The 23406-nt window shown below is 45.7% G+C and overlaps 1 protein-coding gene across 2 annotated transcripts; it reads left to right on the top strand.

The window, feature by feature from the left end:
- The first annotated feature begins 11195 nt into the window (after positions 1-11195).
- Positions 11196-22781, top strand: LOC124973045 (uncharacterized). 2 transcript variants are annotated; one of them, XM_047537250.1, is made up of 8 exons: positions 11196-11286; positions 13422-13543; positions 14314-14558; positions 17457-17590; positions 19964-20109; positions 20644-20734; positions 20925-21024; positions 22652-22781. In XM_047537250.1, the coding sequence occupies exons 2-7, from the start codon at positions 13433-13435 to the stop codon at positions 20996-20998; spliced, it is 801 nt and encodes a 266-aa protein (XP_047393206.1). In that variant the 5' UTR covers positions 11196-11286; positions 13422-13432; the 3' UTR covers positions 20999-21024; positions 22652-22781. The 2 variants fall into 2 exon arrangements, with proteins under 2 accessions (XP_047393206.1, XP_047393205.1); XM_047537249.1 differs by having other exon boundaries at positions 11200-11286; positions 13262-13543.
- The last annotated feature ends 625 nt before the right edge of the window (positions 22782-23406 follow it).

Raw genomic sequence — 23406 nt, 5'->3', positions numbered from 1 at the left:
CAGCTGTTTCTGGTTGGCCTCATTGGAAGAGCCTTAGTTGGGACACAGGTGAACTTCAGCAGAGTCCCTTTGAGGAAAGGCACCCTGCTGAATACCTGCTGACTACTGAAGCAAGAGTCAGATTGTTTGGAGGTTTGAGTACTTTTTCCCATTCAGAACTAAATCTCCATATTTATTTGACAATGTGAAAGAAATAGCAGTTTTTCTAAAGGAAAACAGCATTGTAGAAGTTCTCCAGAATGACAAATTCAGCCATTTTCTCCTGAGATTTCAGTTTTGCTTAAGGTGAAATTCAGTCTGTTGAATATCCTTCTCTAAGAAATATGCTACCAGGCCTAGTTATAGATATTTAGATTGTTTTCTCTACAAGATTTCTAAATACTGAATTTAAATATTTGAAATCAAAATCCCAGTGTTAGGAGCAATGTGCTGTGTAGCATCAATCAGAGCAGGAACCTTTGGTCTTTGTTTAGAATACATAATTCAGTGCTTACTTTGTTGGCTCTAGCACTGGAAAGCACAGTCTTGAATGTGACTCCACTGCTTATAGAATAGGTGAGAAGTCAGCTAAAATCTGTAAGCCTCATTTTTCCACCTATAAAATGGGATCATAACACTCTCTATCCTGTGGGTATGCAGCAAAAATTAAGAGATAATGCATTAAAAATGCTTAGATCTGAGCCTGTCAGCTATCACTACTAATACAATGCTACTTGCTACCAGGGGTGGCTGTTATGCAGGTATGCAGTTTCATTAATTTCCTCCAGAATGGTTTGGAACCATTTCTTCCTTCTCCCCAGATGGTAATGTGTGTCTTTTGTCTCTCTAGATGTCCTATAATGGGGTGTAATGGCCAAGGTCACATATTAGGTAAAAATACAGCACACCACATTGCTTCTGGCTGCCCCCTGGGTGCCAAGAGACAGAGGGAGAGTCCTCTCAAGGAGGCCCCTATCTCCTGGAAACTGAGCAAGCAAGAGCTGCCCCCTTGTCCCTTCCTGGGCTGCAAAGGACTGGGCCATGAAAATACTGATTCTGTCACCCACAGAAGGTAACTTTTGTTTCCTACCTTTCTGTTCTGTTACTATAATTGGTTGTCATCTGGGATGCTTGGGGGAGGAGGCAGAACCCCTCCTAATGTCATTAATTAATGCCCTTTAGATGTCATAACATTACCATGCTAGATAGATATTTGACTAGTCTAAAAAAATGCTATTTTCTATATTTCTGAAAATTCACTACAGTTAGTGCCCTAGAAACTGTGCACTTGTTTTTTGTATTCTAAAATATCACATATGCTGCTATTTTAAGATGGTTCAGATTGTTAATGGTTCACTTCAGTTCCTGGTGTTGTTATCTACTCTATTATGTGATGTGATTGTAAACTCTAACTTTACATATTTATACCATTCCCTCCCTTTCATGCATTGGCTCAAATTTCTGGCCAAAATGGTAATTATTTTGCTTTGAGGAAGATGTGACTCATCTCCAGCAGCCAGAAAGAAATGACTTAACAATTGCCAAGTGTACAGCAGGATGAGGGGAGATTTAAAACCCTTTCATAGTTTCACAATGACTTAAGTCTTTTATCACCAAGTGTCCTGTTGTTTCATCTGAGCCCTTTGTTGGACAAGCACAATCTTTGTCCAGCTTTTGGGTTTGCTTTCTACCTAAAGGAAAAGAGCAAGAAGATGTATGACATATTTCTCCAATCTGTGAGTAATGAGTCCCTGTTCTAGTCTTGGGAACCACTGTGCCCAGTGCTGATTTAAAACCCAGTGAAGTCCAGGAACCTTTGTTTTTAAGCAGTGTACAAACCCAGCAAATTTGGAGCATCATGACACTGTTCAGTTTTTAGGAAGTGGATCAAAGGACTCAGAAAATGAAGACTTCTAGAAAGGACTTGTTTCCAGGTTGTCAGTAAACCTGTTTACTGAGAAAACTTGAATTTTTGTGGGTTTTGGGGTTTTTCTGTTTTGTTTTAATATCCTTGAAATGCAGGCTAAGGTCCACCGTAGCTCATCTTGTTTAATTCTGAGTTTGGATCATTACTGTGTGGTTAGGCGCAACTGTCACAAGTCAAGTGTGCCATTAAGTGTGTCCCTATCCATTTGATTCTAAGAAGTAGATGAAGATCTCACTCACATTATTTGGTATACCTTAAGAGGGTTTCAGATTTTGTCAAAGCCCTGTAAGCACATTTTTTTCCTCCCTGTTCATTAAGGAGCTCCAAACACAGAGGGCTGTACCACAGACCTACCAAACTTCATCTTCTAAAGGATAAAGAACTTCTAAAACATTATTCCTGCACAATTTTTATTTTTTAATGTCTTAGAAGATACAGAATAAATTATTGTGTGGTATTTTTTAAACCAAAGCCTCACTTTCATAACCATATGCTTCAATTCTAAGCCATTATGGATGATTATGGATGGGTGCTTCATCAACATTTTTACAACACCATATCACTCAGGAAATTTCCTACAAAATATCTAAAAAAATTTATCCTTCAGGAAAGAATGTCAGAGGGCCTCAGAGGACATGTTACTATCCATTATGTTACAAGGAGACTTAATACAAGCACCTCTAAATATGCAGTGTTCCAACTAAATATTCATCTCTTTCATGATCAGTTTTTTTTTTTTTTTTTGTGGTGCTGGGGATTGAACCCAGGGCCTTATGCTTGTGAGGCAACCACTCTGCCAACTGACTTATCTCCCCAGCCCTCATGATCAGTTTTTGAGAACACAACATTTAGCAATAAAACAAGACAAACTTGCACACACTCTCCAGAAAAAGAAATAATAAGAAAGCATATCTCGGTCATGGTTGACAGTGAGAAGCTTCCGAAATGGAAATTCATGGTTCCATGTTCACTTTGTGTCTCTTATTATTTTATTTTCCCCTGTAAAATAATTTGTCTTTTATCAAATTTGAGCAAACCACATAACCTTCATTTTGTATATAATGTTAATCATCCTATTTATTAATGTGTTTTCATGTATTGGTATTTTTCATATTTCATAGAATCTTAATTTAGAACACTATTCTTATTTAATTTTTTATTTGTTCTAATTAGTTACACATGACAGTAGAATGCATGTATACATTTTGATAGATCATACCTACATGGAGTGTTGTCTTTCATTTTTCTGATTCTGTATATCGTAGGATCACATTGGTCATGTAGTCATGTATGTACATGAGGTGATAATGTCTGTTTTAATTTACTATTCTTTAAAAATACAGTTAATCACATTTATGAAGGACTTTGTTCCAGAAACATTTTCTTCTACTTTTTGCATGGTTGAAAACTTCAGTTTGAAAATGATTGTTTTATAGATGAATTGTAACCACATTGCTATGAATGAAAAAATATTTTAAATTACTGGTTAGGGTCATTTTTATTTTGATCTAAAAATTGTTTCCACAGTGATGCAACAAAACTGAAAAAGAATTACTGTCTGCTTGGAACAACAGAATTGTCTGATCATAAATGGTGGAAATGGGCTTAGTTCAAAGTTGCCATTATCATAATAATGCAATTTAAATAAAACCAGTGATGTTAAAGGGGAGGAGTGTTGCTGAGGAGTGCCGCTCTTCTGTGGGAGGGATTACAGACACTGCCACAGAAAGCACCCCTCGGCCAGGACAGCATCTGAATACATGTGCCGCAGCTCCCTTTATTCTCCTTTCAGGGTAGAGACTTGTAAAATGAAATAAATAATATTTTAACAGTTAAAGTGAAAAATCAGAAACTTTTCCATAACTGGAGTGAATTTGCCATAGGAAAAGTTTTTATTCATTCAAGTCATCCTACAAAGATCAGAGCACACTTTCTATACAAACAAGAACTAGATGCTGCTTTATTTTTTATGGAATTTTAGTCAGTTAGAAACAATTGCTGTCCATAATCTACATGTACAATATTGTGTTGATGGAAAAATAAGGTAGCTATCACTGCATCAGTGCAGCAGAGAACATAATGAACTAAATCACGCTTATATAGCAGCAATGATTAGTTGAACATTGATGTAAAGAAAATTTTAAAATAACACAAAACTTTTTCTGGAACTGTATTTGAATCTCAGAGGTAGAGTGCTTGCCTGGTTTGCAAGAACCCCTGGGACCCATCCCCAGCACTGCCAAAAGATAAATTTTTAAAAATTCACTCTTGAGGGCGTTTTTGCCTTTGCTTTAATAGCTATTTATTGATTACTTTGTACAAAGAGACTGTGGGCTGTGATATAATAGGTGGGCAGGCCAAAACATCACTAGTTAAAAAAAATATAAGTAAATAAAACATCAGTAGTAGGTAATGAATACAACTCTTTATTTTTATAAAAAATAATGTTTCTTTCACACATTACTATGAATTCTGTTTTCACAGCTTCTCTGGAAATCTGCTCAATGCACAAACTATCATAAAGGACAAGGTCCCAAAGGAACTAATGACCATCAAGCACAAAGTCACTGGGGGTAAGTCACCACCTCCACTGGGGTCTAGATGGTAGCCCCCGAGGGGTTCTGCATGTGGAAGTGTGTACTGAATGTGAAGTACAATTTTAACATATGAAAAGAGAGGTCGAATTTGGGGAAAAATATAACTATCTGAGCAACAATTCCTTAGTCTCTCCCTTATTTTATTTACTTATTAATTTATCCTTTCCTGTGCTGGGGATGGAGCCCAGGGCCTCACATGCACTAGGCAAGGGTTCTACTCCTGAGCTACATCCCCAACCTCTCTCTTATTTTTTTTTTAAATTCTGCAAGAGAAAGTCAGGAAATGGTATCCAGTGGATCAACAGGCACACACTGAAGTTGTGACTGTCAGTGTGCATAATGATGGTGGCTCTCTCTCACTACGGTGTGTGTGTGTGTGTGTGTTTGTATATGTGTGTGTGTTTTCCTGATATGTCTCCTATCAACTTTCAGGAAACACAATTTCTAGAGTCTGTATTTGAACCCTTAAATGTCATTCTTATCTACTCAAATATGTTCACAGTGATTCTGAATGCCTTAGACTTAACATCTATATCTCTGTCTCCATTTCCCTAGTGTCAGTCACTCATCAGAATTGCAATATATAGACTATGAGTTCTAATTTGAATCTTCCTGTTGTTCTCTGGTCCTTGAGTGCTTTTCTGAGATTTCTAATCTGCATTGTCTCAGGACTGCAGTACTTTCCTGCAAAGATCCTTCTAAGGCATCTGTGGATGATGGCAAAACATTTATTTAGCATCACAGATTTTATTTGATGTCTTTGGCACATGATCAGAGTGAGCTAGATCCTTTTCTGTGTGTGTGCTTTTGATAGAGATTGAACCCAGAGCTTCTTACAGGTTAAACCCAGGCTCTACCCCTGAGTGGCACCTCTATCTCCAGCTGAGGATGCATGCCTGGTGTCATTTCATTTCCTTAAAAGCCTGCTAACTGTTTTAATGTGAACATGAGGCTTTAAACAGAGGTATGCAGTATCCATGGGAGGAGAGCTTCGCTCTTGGAAGGACTCTGGAGCTTCTCATTGGTTTCCTTCCTATTGAGACCTTCATCTGCTTTATTGAAAGTGGACACTTCAGAGACCAGGCAATACTCACTAGAGTAAGAGTAAGTGCCCTGGACACTTATAGTGCCCTGGACAATCTTTAGTCCCCCACTATGTCCATCATCCAGAGGGTCGGTGGAGGAGCGTTCCTGTGTGTTGGGTTTCCCTAGGAAATACACTCTCAATCAGCTCTCAGTACATTTTCAAACTTGGGACAATTTAATATATACTTATTTATTTCTATAGCACATTAATTCAGTCAATATTTAAAGGATAAGGAAAGCAAAGCTACAGAAAAAAAGCTGCTTGAAAATTAATTGAAACAAAGGAAAATCAAAGATAAGACAAGATAGAGCAAGCCTGAGGAAAACAAAAAACGTGCTTCCCAAACCATTTCACACTCAGTAAATAAGGAGCTCAAATCTGACTCCATGTTTAAGATCAAAAGCAAAAGAAGAATATGATCACCATAAGAACCACACAACAGTAAGTTAATTCAGAGAAAATCTCTAAATCTAAAACTGAAAACATGAAGAAATATTTCCTATGAGCACTTATTATGAGAAGATTAACAACACCTATTGTCCAAGTACAAATCACAGCACTACTCCTAATGAAGATCAAAATAGAACATGAAGCCTATGGCATTACACCAAATTATGTTGAAGCCAAAAAAAAGAAAAAGAAAAAGAAAATTCAAATTGCACTAAAATATAAGGTACATATGAGATTAGCTTTGCCTACAGTGTTAAGCTAATCTAGGTAAAAGTCATTCATGCTATTACGCGAGTTCAATAATGTTTTAAGAGAATATTGCCAGTTTGCACATGAAAGGCCTATGCCAAAAAAAAAGCTCACATTTATTTCAGAAGAATTAATGTGTGATTGGTTCTCTGTCCTTGCCAGAATTATTGCTATGCTACTTTATGTAAAGACCACTAGTCAGCCTCCATCATCAAATTTAGACATCTGCACAAGAAACAACACTAACCCTTTTGTGCTTTGAGCACCAACTAAGGGAAAATTAGGAGAGTTGACCCATGTACATATTCTGCACAGAATAGATCCTTCTAACTCTTCCTCCTGATTCTTCTGTGGATATTAAATCTCTCAGACCTTTAATGACAGAAGGGGTAAAATTCACATTAACACATTTTTTCCTAAATAAAAAAAGCAAAATTTTAGTCTGTAAAATCAATATAAAAATAAAGGTTCAATCAAGAAATATAATGGAATTTGTTTGAAATAGGATTGAATTATGTTGTTTGTATAATAGGAAAAGTTAAACACTTAATCCCCCTTGTAAATTGTGTATATCTGCTACATATAGTCTTATGCATCCCCTGTACAAGTATATGAAATACAAAGAAAATGTTATTATAAATTACATAATTGCTGACTCCACAAATTAGGCACAGGTTATCACTAAGAAAAATTAGAATTATTGAGTAAAAAAGAAGAATAGTTTTTGTTCTATAGTAGATGGACTTTATTTTAAAAGCAGGATCATTGAATTGTCATATTAAATATTTAGGAGAAAGTTAATGTGGTTTTCTTAGCAGTGGTACCTAGATAGTCTAACCTTTACCTCTGCCTATAAAGGAACATTAGTACACAACTTTTATTTTAATTTCAAAAACAAGTTACATATCTGTAAGTAAAGGTAACATTACAATAGTGTCTCCTTTATCTGCAGGGGATATGTCCCAAGACCCCTGTGGATGCCTAAAACTGAGAATAGTATCAAACCCTATCTATACTGTTTTTTTCCTATGTGTACATTTCAGTGATAAACTTTATTAGGCATGCCAAAAGTTCAGCAACTTATAAAATAAAACAACTATAACAATATACTAAAGTTATTTAAAGCTGATGAATTACTTCTGAAATCTTTCTTTAACATTTTCAGGCTGAAGTAGGCCATCAGTAACTAAAGTCTCAGAAAGCAAAAGTGAAGATTTGGGGGAACTACTGTGATTGTTTTAGTTTTGATGTCCCATCCCATGATGATGCCTTCCCCATAAGCTCCAGACACCTTTTACTCTGGGACCATCTTTCCAGTGTCACCATCTTTATTAGGAGACTTCATTGTTGTTAGCTTTCCATTACTGCAACAAAGTACCTGAGATAATTTATGAAGAGAAAAGATTTATTTTGGCTCACAGTTTTGCAGTTGATAGTCCTTGATCAGCTGGGCCTCTTGCTTTGGGCCTGTGGTAAGGCAACATATATCATGGTGGCACATGTAGTGGAACAGATATTTGCACCTGATGACTAGGAATCAAGGAGGCAAAGAGAAAGGAGCTGGAGTCCCTTAATCAATCCTCTTTGAAGGCACACCTCCAGTAACTGCAGGTTTCCCACAGGCCCCACCTCGTAAAGTTTCACAGCCTCCCACTAGCAACACCCTGGGGATCAAGCCTTTTAACACATGAATTTTTAGGGTACTTCCAAAATCCAAATTATAGCAGTTGTCATTATCATGACCAGACATTAGTAAAATGCAATTCAAGCTCTCACTTTGGACTGTTGATGATCATACCCAGAACTTAACAATAAGACTTTAATTTCCCCACTGGCCACTCTCCACAGCCATCTGATCACAGGGACATCCATAAAATACTCTTGCTCTAGCAAGCAGGCAGACATCTCTCACCTGAACCTCCAAGTCTTACAAATTCCTACAGATTATGTCTTGAGTCCATCTTTGTTCTGTTTCCCTGGCCGTGGGGCACAGCCCTGTGGGATTCAGACAGAACTTCAGTAGTGATCTCCAGCCGGCTTCTGCTCTGTCCCTTCTCAGTCTATTCTCTACTCAAAGCCCCAGTGATGTTCTTGGTGTCAGTCAGATCACACAGCCCTTTTAAAACCCTCCCCTGGACCCCCTACCCCTCGGATAACTCAGGCTCCTCCTGAGGGGCCCTATGGCCCCTGCGTAGCGGTCACCTTCTTTCAAGCCAAGAGCAGCCCTTCCTCCCCACTGCAATAGCTCACTCCACTTCTCCACCTGGGATGCTCAGCTCACAGCTCCATTCTCATGGTTCCCGCTTCCTCCTCAACTTCCAAGTCTCGGAACGAGCAGGTCTACTCCAGGAGTCTGCAGTTCATCCCACCTACTTCCTTCAGAGCTCTTCTCATTATATACGTGTCTCCCTGCATTTTGTCTGTTCCCCCAGGTGTTGTGTCCCAAAGGGGATTTTTATTGCAAAAAGACAGAGTGGAAAAACAATATATCAGAGAAATAACAGCAATAGAAATTTTTATTTGCTCAGATCAGAAAACTCTCATGTGCTTGTAGCACCCCAAATATGATTTCACTGAGAATCCACACAGTTCAATCTGTCTTTCTTATTCTTACCCATCACTCAACTTAGGGATGATTCTTCTACCAGTGCACTAGACATTTAAAGATGGTGCTCAAAAACGAAAGTGTTCTTCAGATGCAGGCTGCCAGCCCAGAAGAAATCCTTTGTCCGGGATTCAGTAGTAATCCTGTGCCTGGGATAGGATAGTTTGCTCCCAGCTAACTCTGTCTGTTTTGTTTGTTTTGTCTTGTTTTTGCTTTGCAGTTCTGAGGATTGGCTCTAGGGTGTCATGCTTACTAGGCAAGTGCTTTTCCACAGAGCTACATTCTCTGCTCTCTGGGTTTTCTTAATAGCTGTGTTAGGCTGTTGGCTCATTTTCAATTGATCCAAGTAGTAAAATATATACATCTCAGTTGTTGGGTTGGTTTTTATTTTTATTTTTTAATTGAATCTCAGAGCCTAGAATGGGACCAGTCTTGGAACATACTCTCTTAATTGGTCTGTGCATCCCCCATTTTTATTTGGGTAGTTTCTCTTAATAAAGTAATAATGACTTGCAAAATAGCCACCTGTTATTTCACATTATTTGTAAACTTTCAGGAATTGATATTTCTCCTCACATAGTATCATGAAAAGTCCTCCACATTGTTTTGGGGGGCATACAGCCTGTTTCCAGGTCAGAGTTTGTGAATAGTACTGCTATGCATGTTTTTTGCATGTGTTGTGCTGCATATGTTCACCCATCTGTCTTGAGTGCATACCTGTGGATGGAATTTCTCCGTTGTGGAGAATATGAACCTTCATCTTTTAAGGTGAAGGATTAGGATTTTAGTCCATTTACTGTTACTTTACCAAAATGCCTTAAGACTGTGAAATTTATAAAGAAAAGAAGTCTATTTCCTTCATGGTTCTGGGCTGGGAAGTTCAGAAACAGGTCTCTGGCATCTCCATAGTATCTGGTGAAAACTTTCATGCTGCAACATAACATGGAAGAGGGCATCACAGGGCAAGAAGAACAAGAGTCTCTTCCTTTTCTTACATAAAGACACTAATCTCGTCTTCATGACTTCATCTGTTCCTAATTACCTCCCATAGGTCCCAACTCTAAATACCAATAACTATGACTTTGGAAATTAAGTTTCCAACACAGGAACTTTTAGGGGCACATGCAAGCCATAGTAGTAAGTTATAGACTATCTTCCAAAGTAGATCTCTGCCAGCGAATCACACTAAGCCCCAGGTACACATCCTGCTCTCATGAAATCATTCATATTAAATTGAACTGCTGATGTTTACATTTATCCCTCTTGGTTGTCAAGACTGCTTTAAACTCACTCTTCTGCATGGTTGAAATTGCCTTTAATACTATTGGTGGCATCTATGATATTAACTACCCTTTACCAGCTTCTCTGGTTCATGTTGCTATAAAACACTGATGGGAACCAGGCAGCTTCCCAGGGACACTTAGGCTGAGGCAGGAGGATCTCAAACTGGAGTCCAGCACTGGTGCCTTAGGAAAACTGTATGTCAAATTAAACATACAAATGCTGGGTGTAGCCCAGTGGTAGAGCACTTGCCCAGCATGTGCAGGGTCCCAGGTTCAGTGCCCAGCACCTCACAGAGACAGACAACATAAGAAGCAATTATGGAGGTAACACCCCTCAAGTGAAAGTCTGCTCTGATTCAGGGCTTTACATTATGGCCTTCATTCTCAGTGCATAGATACCACACATGTTTATAGAAGAGGAAATGGAAGCAAAAAGAAGCTAAGTAAGTTACTCGTATCCCAGGACAGTTCTTTCCCCTAAATGACATGAGCTTCTCACTGAGTCCATACAGAGAACTCTACTGTGTGTCCCTGGACTCTGACTCACCTGGCAGCACCCTAGCTCTGCCTCCAGTCCTGGGTGATGTCCTACTTAGCTCAACAACTGTCAGTCACTCAGCATCATTCATGCCTCGGCATCCCAGGTAGACAAGAACTCACAGGCACTGGAGTTTAGACCAGTTCTGTCTCAGAATTAACCCTGAGGTCATTTAACTTGTGCTAGTGATCACTGTGGCCTCTTTCCACTGCTCTGAAATCCTGCCTCTTTGTGTATGAAAGGGAATAATGGGACATGTCCCAGAGGTGGCAGAAAGTGTAACTTCTGCTGAACCAACAGGTAACTCCTCTAACCACATTTTCAAAATCCTTCCTATGCAGGTTTGGATGGAAATGCTCAAACTAGAGCCTCATATTCAATGATCAAATGGCAAGTTAAATATAATATGACTCACAGTTGCCCCTACCTCAGATTTTCAGTGTGAACTAAGTCTGAACTCTTTGTAGGTATTGAAGATGATGAACACATTATGCATTTGGATGAAGTACTGAAGGAACTCAGTGAATCCCACCTTAAAAGTGAATCACATAAGATGAAATTTTGGACTCAGGTAAAAATAAAACAAATTGGTTATCTTTAAAATAAAAGTATGATCTTTGGTGGAAGCAAAATACAGATCTACCCAAGCCTTGAGTCTGGAAATACCCTGACATCTTATAGGGAATACACTGAGCCTCTCTGGACTACACAATTGTTGTAAAGTCCTGAATGTGTGGATCATCCAAGAGCTCCATTGATTCTGTAGCTTTAGGCAAAGTGACAACAATTTTGCCATGGTTGAATTGAAGCCTTCAAAAACAAATCAAGCAGCAGATAATGCTATAGTCAAAGAGTTCTGCAGAGCAGGTGGTGCTTCAGAAAACTCAGGATAAGAGGGTTCAGTGTCCTTAGATTTATTCAAAATTAAAATGAAACATCATGACTGTTTCATTTTTCTAGAATATCTCTACATGTACGAGTGTTTGATAGAAACAGATCTTCCTGAACAAATGCTTTATCTAGAAATTCAAGTGGTTTGTCAATTTTTCATTCTCCATAATTCCTTCCCCACCCCATGATTAAATTTTTCCAAGTGAAAATTGCAGACCAAGATTTTTTAAACATTAATAATGAATGTTGGAATGATTATAATTGATTTTGTCATGTAATTCCCAGAATTCTGGTTTTAGCCCATACTTCACAGCATTTCCAGCTCTTCCATTACTGACTAATAATAATTACAACAAGTCAAAAGAACAATGATTGAGCCCCATTGGAGACTGGACAGTCCTTTCCCCTTCCCTCCTCTCCTCTCCTTTCCTGAAATGCAGCATGTTATGCCACCATGGTTATGGACTCGCAGTGTTCTCAGCTCAAGTGGTCTAAGGCCATCATAATCCATCTGAAATGCCATTTTAGTTTCCTCATGCATTGTGAAGATTGCAAGAATATCCCCTGATGGCAGTCAGGTCCACAGAATGCTTAATGCTTTGGTTCAGAAATCATGGGAGCTTCTCCTGGAGCCATTAACAAAAACTGCACAGGTCTCTGCCCTCATGGATCTTGAAGTTTAGAAGGGGAAGACAGAAAGTAACCAAAAAAAAATCATACGTGATAAATTCTGCTTTAAGGAGAGAGGAAAGGATTGGGCAGCTGGATTTCAATGTTAAATGGGACAACGAGAATCAGGAAGAAGGAAAGGTGGGCAAGATGAGGTATGACGGAGTTAGCCAAATATTCAAGGAGGAGACTATTTCAGACAGAAAAATATACCAAGTTCCAGGGGCACAAAGTGATTTGAGAAATAGTAAAGAGGTAGTGTGTTTGCAGGTAAGTGAGCTGAACAGAGGCAGGTCACAGGATCAGGGATGAACCAGGGTCATTCACATGGAGTATCCTAGGCCATTTTGATGATTTTGGTTTTTATTCTGAGTGAGTAGAGAACGCTTGTAGTGTTTCAAGCTACGGGGTAGCATGGTCTTACTTGGTTTAGATTCTGATTTGCGTTTGAAGAGACTTGTTCTGGTGGCAAAGTTGAGGAAGGACCTAGGTCTACATAGGGTGAAGGCAGACATAGGGCCACCCCATCAGAAAACCATTGGCAACCAGGTGACAGCAGATGGGAGCAGCAGTGTAGGTGTGGATGGTGTCCCATCCTGTGGATTTTAAATGAGGTACCCAATGGATTCAAAGTTTGAAGGAGAGTTCTGGGGACACCTCAAAGGCCAAACATCATTGGGATTCCCATCCGCTGGAAAGGAGAGGACTAGATAAAGCATGTTTGGAGAAAATGCAAAGATTTGCTTTGAGGCAAATTGAGTTTGAGATATTTTACATATAATCATGTACAGACACTGGATCTGCAATCTATGGAGAAAAGTAGACTGAATTATATTCTTATATAATAATTACTATCATATAAGTTATTGATGATGACTCATTATGTAATAATTATTAGTATCATTAAGATCATTAAGTAATTATTATTTGATAATTATACAGTTCTTAAGTATCATCATTATAATTATTATTATTCCAACATCTAGAGCAGTATGATGGGGGTGCAAATTGGAGCCCCAGAATCATGACATGTGTGTTTCTATAAACTGCCATGCATCTTCCTGAGAGATAGACCTGTTCACCTCCAAACTCCACTTCTTGTGTTCCTGTTTTGTTTCCATTTTGGATCACATCTGTGGAGACCAGCTCCAAAGGCAATGGAGGAAGGGAACAAACTCACAGGACAGAATGATGGAAGTCTGAAGGAACTAAAAGATCTGAGTCACACTCTTACTTCAAGCTGTGGCAACATTGAGCCTCCACTGATGGTAAGTCAAAGACCTTTTCTCCTCTTTTGCAAGTGTTCCAAGGGTCAACATGCAATTATTCAGGGGCTGCCAGTTAGCAGGATTGCACTTGAAGAGATCTGTCAGCAGTCACAGAGATCTCGTATTTTCACCATGGTCTTAACTCCCAGTAATCTCCCCCATGGAAAGGTGGTCAATTCGTTGGTTTAAATTATACAAAAGCTAAGGATATTCTTAAAGGTCAAGGGCATTTAAAGATGAAGGTTTATTTGAAGCTTGCTTTACAATGTAATTTGACATTTAGAGGACAAAATATCCTCACTGAAATATATTTCCAAGTGTATGTTTTCATTTCTTAAAAATCTGAGCTTTTGCATTATATCCCCAACACAAGAACTATAAAATGTTTAATTTCCAATAAACCTGGCACTTTTTTCATACAGAAGTATGCAGAACATAATTAGTTCTCACACTGCAAAAAAACCACAGAAGTGAGCAAAGCATCCTTATTTCCAAAATCTAAAGCTATTTAGAATTTCTAAAAAAATTAGTTCACATTTTTTATAAATATAGATAAACCTTTGGAGGAGGGGCCATATCAATGAGTATTTTACATTTCTTCTTTAGTTTACATTCCTTGGATACATTTTCTAAAGTTTCGAGTTTTATATGTAAAATGGTTTAAAGATGTCGCAATGTAATTAAGAAATGCAGTTGGTTTTGCTTAAAACAATAGATGCCTCAGTTTTTTGCCTCACAGTGACTGGTTGAATGTGTCTGTATCCACCTAGGGACCTGTGAGTGAGCAGAGTGTTGAGGCATATGTAAATACGCTCACAGACATGTACAGCAAACTGGACCAGGACAGTTCTCACATTGCAAAGCTCTCCTGGAAAGTATCAAAGCAGCGAAGGACAGGATTGTGGTGCCGCCAGGCACTAGAGATCACCAGTAGCAGTGATAATTGGGAATGGCCAAGTATTGCTTTCAGAATGCACATACCCTGGAAAACCATGGGCATTTTCAAGAGATGGAGGTAAGGGGAGATATTAGAGGCAAACTGGGACATTCACTTGAGCTGTGCAGATGCAGAGTTCACTGGTCTTGGAGACCTGAGGCAGGTGGAGGTGAGGGGAGATGTTTAGAGGCAAACTGACATTCTCTTGAGCTGTGCAGATGCAGAGTTCACTGGCCTTGGAGACCTGAGGCAGGAGTTGCATGCCAGCTGAAGTGATCTCTTGGTGTCCCTTCACGGGTGGACTGAGATGGGGAAACTAGGTGCTCTTGGAAGACGTGGTGTGGCTCCTGCGAGGCAGGAAGGTTTTCTACACAGTTTAATTCTCACGGAGAGTTGTGAAAATGACAGGCGCTGTCTCAACAGAGTTGCGCTGGCTGTGAAGCTGCTTGCTGTGGTTGTGCTGGCACTGCTGCCCCGTCTGGGGACAGCCTGGTGCAGCTGTGGTCCACGGTGGGCGGCAGAGGTTGCGAGTTCCTGCTGCCACCCCCTGATGCCTGTTGATCTTAGGTCTGCCTCTTGCTGCTCTGATTAGGTGCCGGTGGGCTCTCTTGGAATCTGGCCGGCAGGAGTGTGGGGTCCCCTCCTGGCCCCCTTCCTTCAGTGTGTGTGTGGGCTGGTGGCTGCTGTTGGTTGGGTTTCTGTCCCTGTTGCTTTGTCCCCCTCCCTCCCTGCCTAGGCCGCTGCCCTTTATTGTTAAGAGACTGGCTTAGTTAAGACCAGATGCCTCAGTCCACAGATCCATCTGGCTGATGGATATGGGAGTGAAGCACGTTAGGCTGCTTTGGAGGGCAGCAGGCTTCCCGCACAGGGAAGGCCTGGACAGTGGTGTGCCTCCCTCACGGGTGGCCGGTGCACTGGGCTCCCTCTTCGTGTATGAGCAGCCTCCTGCAACTTTGCCTGGAGCTGCTTCCCATCCCCTCTTATTCTACTCCTGCAGAGGGACCTCCAGACACAAGCCCTGGAGGGACCTTTACAGGATGGTCATGGTCATGAAAGGGGCGTGTGTGTTCTTAGTGAGAAGGAAGCAGGCGCGCCCGCCTTGCTAGCCCTGGGCAGGGGCCAGTGGGCTGACCTGTTCTTGTGGGACATGGTCAGGGAAGGGCATGAGGACAGCTGCTCATGTTCACTTCCCTCTCCACTGAGCCTTGTCGGCCACCGCATTGACCTTTAATGTTGGCTTGGTCACCTATAAGCATGACCGCTGCAGCGTGGCCGAGGCTGTGTGTCTGGGTGGACACCTCCTGATGGATGCTGCTCTGGCTGGTGGACATCTCAGCACTTGGTCTCCACCTGTCCATCTGACCATTAGGACCACCGTGGTCTGGGGTCAGCTCTCCAGGGAGACTGCAGGGCTGGTGTGGAAGGAGGGGTTCTCCTGCCCTAGGAGTGTCTTGGCATTTTGGATGCACTTTGCTGATGTGCTTGGCCACGCCAAGGGGCAGCTTCTCAAGCCGAGTGTGATTCTCTCCCAGGCCCCCTGGACGGCCATGGCCACAGGGTCAGGTCCATGGCTGCATGACCCTGGGGCTCTGCTATTGGGCCAGATACCAGGTCCTCTGGAACCTGGAAGGGACCTAGCAGGTGGGAGTGAGGCAGGGCTGGAAGAAGAGGAGGCTGCTGTCTGCCCTGAGCTGGTTGACGGAGCCTCGACACCCAGGGAGCCACCGTTTGTGAGGACAGGGGTCCCAGCACTCTCCACGGCAGCTCTGAGTGGAATGCAGCAAGCTCCCTGCCTTGCCAGTGGCCATCAGAGATCAACTTGCAAACTGGGTGTAGTGAGGCATGCCTGTGAGCCCTGTGACCTGGAGGCTGAGGCAGAAGGATGGCAAGTTCAAGGCCAACCTGAGCAACTTAGTGAGACCTTGTCTTGAAATAAAAAATTAAAAGGGCTGTGGATATAAATCAGGGGTAAATTGCCCGTGGGTTCAATCCCAAGAAATGCAAATAGATAAAAATCAAAAATAAAACCAAAAGTTCAGGAAAACATATCTGACTGCAGTGTGTGTGCATCCAGGCCTGTGTGGCCCCCCAGGCCAGGAGTCTGCAGGCCCCTATCTGGATCACACAGCCTGACCCACGAGCCCGTGGTTCCCAGGACCCAGTGGGCTTCTGACTGCACTGATGAATGGGTTTGCCCCCAGTGACTGGACCAGGGACACAGGGAGATGGAGCAGCCCCAGCCATGGTGGGATCCCATGGTCAGCGTTGGTAAAACCAGCCCCCTAACTGGGTCTCAGGCCCTGTCAGAAGGTCTCCCTAGGATATGAGCTCCTCCTTGGTTCCTTGTTGAGTGTTCGTGGAGGTAGATCTTATGAGTAACCCCACCCCTTTCCCAAGTTCATTTCCAGGCAGGGACAGTAGGGTGGCCCTTTGTTCTTCTCTTTGAGGAATCTTCTGGGCCTAGATGTCAGGGTCCTCCGCTGTCCTCCAGGTGGATGGGTCATCCAGCCCCTGCCTGCCACAGCGCTCCTCCACCACAAGGGCTGCCTGCCCACCTTGGAAAGGAGGGCGGCATCTTCAGGCAGTGAGGCCAGTGGGCATGATGGTCTTTCCTCTGTCAGGTGCTGTGCCAGGGGGAGGCTGTGACCAGCACCCAAGTGCAGCTAAAACCCCATCCCCAAGATGGCAGAAGGAGGGTATGAATCTCGGACCCTGTAGCTAGCCTCCTGCATCCACCAGGAGCTGGCGAGGCCTCAGCTCCCAGCCCCGTCCCCCTGCTCGGTCTCCTGGCCCACTCTGGCTTGTGCTCACCACAGGTGGAAGCCAGCCACCCGAGGGTGCTGGTTTTCTGCTGAGAGTTGCCTGTGGAGTGCATCAGGCTCTTTGGGGTGCCGAGGCGGGTGGGAAGGGGAGGGTTGTGCCAGCTGCTCCTCTGGATTGGCCCACTCATCCTCAGCCCCCTTCCTCCTCTCCCAGGGCTCCAACCTCACAGACATCTGCACCCAGCTCCTCCTGCAAGGGACTTTGTGGAAAATCTCTGTGGGCAACGTCCAGGAGAGGGCCTTCTTCATGTTCAACAACCTCCTGGTCTACTACAAGTGGAAATCCAGGTGACTTGCTGGGGAGGCTGGCACCTCGGCTGCCTCCGTAGGCCAGGAGCCGGGGTGGGGCTGACCCGCTGCTTCCCCCAAAAGGTGTCTTGGGCTTGTTGCTTCCCTCTCTGGGCCTCCCTTTTCTTCCATGACTTGAGGGGTTTGTTCTAAATCCATATGTAGTGAGAGCCACATATGTTATTATAAATTCAATAGTCAGTTTGGAAACCTGGGCTGTGGGTTACCCTCAGCACCACTGGTGTGTGCAGCTGCATGGTGAGTGCTCAGTAGCTCCACATGGCTCGCGAATGAATGACCTGTCAGGCAATGTGGCTCTAGATGGTCATGAAGATGCAGGTGACAACAGCATTCTGTGATTCTAAGATCAAAGGTCGAGGGTCCCAGGGGAGGGAAGCTCTTTCCTGCTGAGCTTCAGGAGGGAAAGAATAGGGTCTTCATCACCCTTGCCCCATCCCTGGAGCTCCCTGGTCTTCCTAGAGCCCAGGTGTGAAGGGACACAGCCATGGTGTTTGTGAGTGGCAGTGTGAATGGCATGTGGGTGTGGCCAGGTGGCTGGAGGTCTGGGAGGTGGCCACAGGGAGGAGATGGGAGACATGGCTGTGGCAGTGGAGGGGTAAAAGGGGGCCTTCAGAGATACTTTTAGATGTGGGGGCTGGCGCCCTGGTATGTGACTACTAGGTGAGCGGGCAAGTGGGTGGCGGCTATGGATGGAGGTCTGCAGGTTGGAGGACAGATGGCCAGGTGACAGCATACTGATGGATGGGTGGGTGGTTGCTGGTGGTGGGGGAGGCAGCTGGATTCGGGAAAGGTAGGGTAGCGGGGTAGGGTGGTGGGTGGGACACGGACCATGAATGGAAAGAGAGCGGGTGGGAGGGACAGGGGTGCGAATGGGTGACTGTCACTGTGGGGTTGGTGGATGGAGATTTCTACCTTTCTGTGCTCTTCTTTTTGGTGCCAGGGATTGAACCCAGGGCGTTCTACTGCTGAGCTGCATGCCCACCCTTTTTATTTTTTATGTTGAGACAGAATCTTGCTAAGTGGCCAAACCTAGACTCAGATTTGCAGTCCTCCCTGCCTCAGCCCCCTGAGCCACTGGGGTCCCAGGTGGCCCTGCAGATTTCCTGCCTTTCTGTTTCCTGCTCAGCGTAGGAGGTGGTCTCAGTGACCAGTGTGGCCTTTCCAGATTCTCTTCCCTGCTGCTTTGTCTTCGAGGTGGAAGTGACTTCTCAGGGACTTCCTTACTTGGCTTGCAGAGGCTGGGGTGCAGGCTGGTGCAGACCCTGATCCCCTTCAACCCTGCCTCCAGCTTTCCCTGTGGTGCTGGCTTGGTCACATACTGTTTCTTCCAGCGCCTAAGGCTGTGGTGAGAGACCTGGCCATGGGTGTACTTCCCATTGTCTCCAGGGGTCTGCCTGAGCCCCGGTTTTCTCTTCTGTGGAGGGGGCGTCAGCTGGTTTAGAGCTGGGTCCTTCCTCATCCAGGGAGTTTCTAGCCCCTGGCTTTGCCTCTTGCTGTCTGCTTCCTCATCCGGAAAGCAGGGTGCATGATCATATGTGCCCCACAGGTCACTGTGAAGATGACCTTGCCTGGGTGGGCCCGATTGGTATCTTTGTGGTTGGAAACCAGAGCTGTGGTCAACCCTGGGTGTATGTGAACCTGGGTCAGGTGTGGTCCGAGGGACCCTTGTCGTTAGATTTGGGTGTTTAAACCCTGACTTTGGGCTGGGCGCATAGGGTAGTATGTGCTGTGGTCAGGAGCCCAGATCCAAGTCCACTTCCTTGATTAAAATCCTGGTCCACCATTTTGAGTTGGGCCATGTGGACTGAGAACCTGACTTCTCTGGGCCTCAGCTATGACGTGGGGATGACCACAGTGCATTACTGCAGGTTCTCGCAAGGGCCACTTGGCACATCATTGCACTGTAAAGGTGTTGGCCATGTTATCTAGATTGAATGGGTCCACATAGAAAATGTGGGCTGAGGTGAAGGCCAGGGTCCCACGCATCTGTCTGGAGGAAGAGCCGTCTTCCAACCAAGCTGGAGTGAAGTGGGTGGTGGGTTCTCTGCTAACCTGTGCAGGTGGAGCTGTGCCCTGGGGCAGGCATGGCTCTGGAGTTGGGCTCAGGGTGAAGGCTCGATCCCGTTCCCACAGGACTCAATCTCTCTGGGCGTCCACCTTCCTGTGTAGAGTGGTGCTTTTGAGGAGTCCACAGCAGGTGTCTGAAGCCATTGGTGACAGATGGGAAGTTCTCGTAGTTGCACTGGGGTGGCTGTGGTGGGGCAGCTGGGGCAGTTTTCAGGAGCCATGGGTGGCTCCCTTCAGCCCGCTGGGTCTGGTGCCCTCTTCGGTGCTAATGGTGTCCCCATGCAGGCCTGAAGCTGGGCTTGGAGCGAGATGCCTACATCATGATCGCAGAGAAGGGGGAGAAGCTGCACCACCTGATGATGAGCAAGAATGTGAACCTGTTCAAGGACAGGCCACAAGCTGAGCACCATGCCCAAGTGCTTCCTGGGCAAGTAAATGCAGCTGGTGACTGGTGCCCAGACCTCCACAGCCCCTCCCAGCCCCTCCTAGCCCTGCCCCTCCTGGGCAGAGCCACCCAAGGACCTCCAGTCCTTGTGGAGCCATCCTTGGAGGTCAAGGGTGCTGGGGTTCCTGGGCGGGACTTCAGCTGCTGTGCTGTCTGTCACATCACATCCGGCAGGCGCACCAAGGGCTGGGTTGAAACCAGAGCTTGCAGTGCTGCTGTGGCTAGTCTCCTGTCACCTGGCACCCTGGGGTAGGGAGCAGCTCCTTGGAGAAGAGCAGCAGGTGGAAGGTGGGCAGGGCTCTTAGGATGGTGCCAGCTGGTGGCTGGGTATAAAGTCTGGACCTGGGGAGGAGAGATTGGAACCCTGCAGGTGGGAGGTCATTAGAGTAGCTGCAGGCCGTATGGACCCTAGCTGACCACATGCGAAGGAGGAAGAAGGAGGCAGAGGGGGCTCAGCAGCCAGGTGAAGAGGAGGTGGGACAGTGGGAGAAGGTCCAGACCAGCGTCCTTGTCCTTTCAGGGCCTGAGCCTGGAGTGGGAGGAGCCCAGGGCTGTGCCTGAGGTCAGGGAGGAGGTGGCTTTACCAGGTCACTCAGCAAATCAGAGCAGAGGTGAGTTCTGACCCGTGGGGGCCACAGGACAAGCTGTAGGGTGAGCCATGATTTCACCCACAGAGCACACCTGGACCTGGTGCTCAGGAGGCCTCGGTGTAGCCTGATGCCTAGATTCAGATCCCAGGACCATGAGTTGAAAGCCTGGGGTAGGTGGCACCTGAGATCCCTCTACCGTGTCTTCTTGCAGAAGGAGGAATGGGCCATGCTGGAGGACATCTGGGTGACCTTGTCAGAACTGGACAGTGTCACCTTCTCCTTTAAGCAGATGGACAAGAACTATGAGGCCAGTGAGTAATTCCTACCACCCCCACTGTGGGAGTTGGGATGCTGAGACTGAAGGGGCCATTTGGGACCTTGGTCTCCTCCGGTGTGCAGGTCAGCTGCCCAAGGTGAACCTGAACCAAGCACGTCAAGCCTCATACCCCAAATTGAGTGGAAAAAGAGGAGTTCTCTCACATCAACCCAACTGCCCTCACCAGGTCTTAATAGAGGTCCACAGCACTTCTCATTAAAATTCCACCCTGGAGTCGCCCTTCTTTGGAGCAAAGAATTCAGATTAAGGACTATGGCATAATTGACTGATGTTCCTTAGTCCTTTCTTTCTCCCATTGTCCTGCCTCCCCATCCATCTGACCACCCACTATCCACCACTCACCACGCACACATCCGTAGCGGTGAGCACTGAGTACTTGGGGACACAGTGGAGGGAGCACAGTCACAGTCCCGCCCTCCCCGTGAGTCTCACCTGGAGTCAGCTGGGGGCATCCCAGATGCAGATCCCAGTTGCTGGCTACTGTGGTGTAGGGCCTGGGCACAAGGTCCCTGTGTCCTGGGGTCCCTGGGTAGCTGTTCAAGTGACCCCAGCCAAGGCTGAGAACCCTGTGCTTGCTTCCAGAGCTCTGCTGCTGTGTGTGGGTCCTGGGAACTTGCCAGAAAGGCTGATTCTCAGAACCCATCCCAGACCTCCTACCTCAGAAACTCTGGAGTTGAACTGGGGTGTCCATGTCACAAGCTGTCCTCAGGACTGCAGCGCTCGCAAGGCTGAGGGCCACACTCTAGATCAGCGCTTCCCTTCCTTTCATTTCACTCCATGAAAAGCCCCTGAGACCCCTTTTCCTCGCTGCCACACCCCCTTGAAATTGCAGCACTGCTGCGGCCTGTTTGTCCGTGTGGTGTGCATCTGGCTCTGCGAGGTCTGCCCTCCCTCAAGGACCGACTTGCACCTCCTTGGGGCAGTGTGGCCCTGCCAGAAATGCAGACTGCTGCATGGGGGTCGGCTTCTGGGGGCCAGTTTGAGCTGACTGCAGTGGCTGCCTGTCTGGGGCTGGACTGGGCTCAGGAGAATCCTGATCAGCTAGCGATGCCTGCAGGGTGCAGCCAGGGCTCTGATCGCCATATTTTGCCCTCCCTGCCTTAAACTCTTCCTCATGGGGTGAATAAGACTCAGGTGTTGTTTGAGGGCAGCTTTTGCTAGTTGGGGCCCTGAGCTACCAGCCAAGGGGTGACCGGAGTGCTGTGGGGGGGCTCTGATGACACACTGCTGACTCCCCTGCTGGGTAGTCAGTGTCAGGGCCAAGAACAGCACCTGTTGAAGTCATCCAAGAGGGAGGTCACAGGCTGCTCTGCAGAGTGTGGGGAGGTCTGAGGCTACCCTTGTGGGACAGGAAGTCTGAGACTGCCCCTCTAGGCTGGAGGGAATGTGGTCACAGGATGCTACTCTGGCAACAGCGGACATGGAAGTCCCAGGGTGCCATCCTGCGGCTGGGAAGAGGGGTTCTGAGGCTATCTCTCTGGAGTGGGGTTGGAGGGCAGGGAGGTGCTAGGGTACCACTCTGGCACCTAGGGAAGGGAGCTCTAAAGCTGCTGTGGCAGAGGGGGTTGGACTCTGAGGCCCTTGCCTCCTTGTCCCCGCAGACACCAACATCTTCTACCACATAGAGGGCAGCCAGCAGGCGCTGAAGGTGGTCTTCTACCTCAATGGCTACCACTTCTCCAAGCTGCCCTCCAGCCAGGAGAGCAGGGCCAGCCTCCGACTACACACCGCACTTTTCAAGAAAGGTGAGCTGCAGGCTGTGGGGGACTGTTGGGTCCAAGCCAAGGCCACCGAGCCCTTGGGACCCAGCCCGGCCCTCCCTCCTCTTCCTCCACAGCTCGGAGAATGTGGAAGAGCCTCCTCCTCCAGGCAGACAGGCAGCAGAGGATTTGCAGCAGGAGACCAATTCCCAATCCCTGGAAAACATCCAGCAGTATTACCACAAGCTCAGGTGTGTACTTGGGCCTATGTCAGGGGCAGGATTCAGAAAACCACCACAGCAGGTGGCAGGCAGACCCTCAGCATGAGGAGTGGGCAAGACACTCTTTCTGGAGCACCTTGTCTGCATGAGAGTCTGATGGCAGTGTGCACAGTAGGTCATGCTAACCCATTCTACAGATGGGGAAGCTAAGGCCCAGGAGCATACACAGCATGACCAAGGTCACACGGCCAACAGTCTGACTTCAAAGCAGGTCCTCTCTGTTTAGCTGAGCTGCTGGTCCACTCTGCATGGGGGCAGGAGCTGAGATGAGGCCCTGGGCTTCTTGGTCTTGGGCCTTGAGAGAGGTGTGTAGTTCCCTGGACCTCATCCCATTCATAGGGAGAAGTGGAGGGAACAGATTTTGCCAGGAGGAAG

This window comes from Sciurus carolinensis, assembly GCF_902686445.1.
Source record: "Sciurus carolinensis chromosome 14 unlocalized genomic scaffold, mSciCar1.2 SUPER_4_x, whole genome shotgun sequence".
NCBI lineage: Eukaryota > Metazoa > Chordata > Mammalia > Rodentia > Sciuridae > Sciurus > Sciurus carolinensis.
The sequence above is the reverse complement of the archived record's forward strand: the minus strand, read 5'-3'. Positions and strand labels throughout refer to the sequence as shown.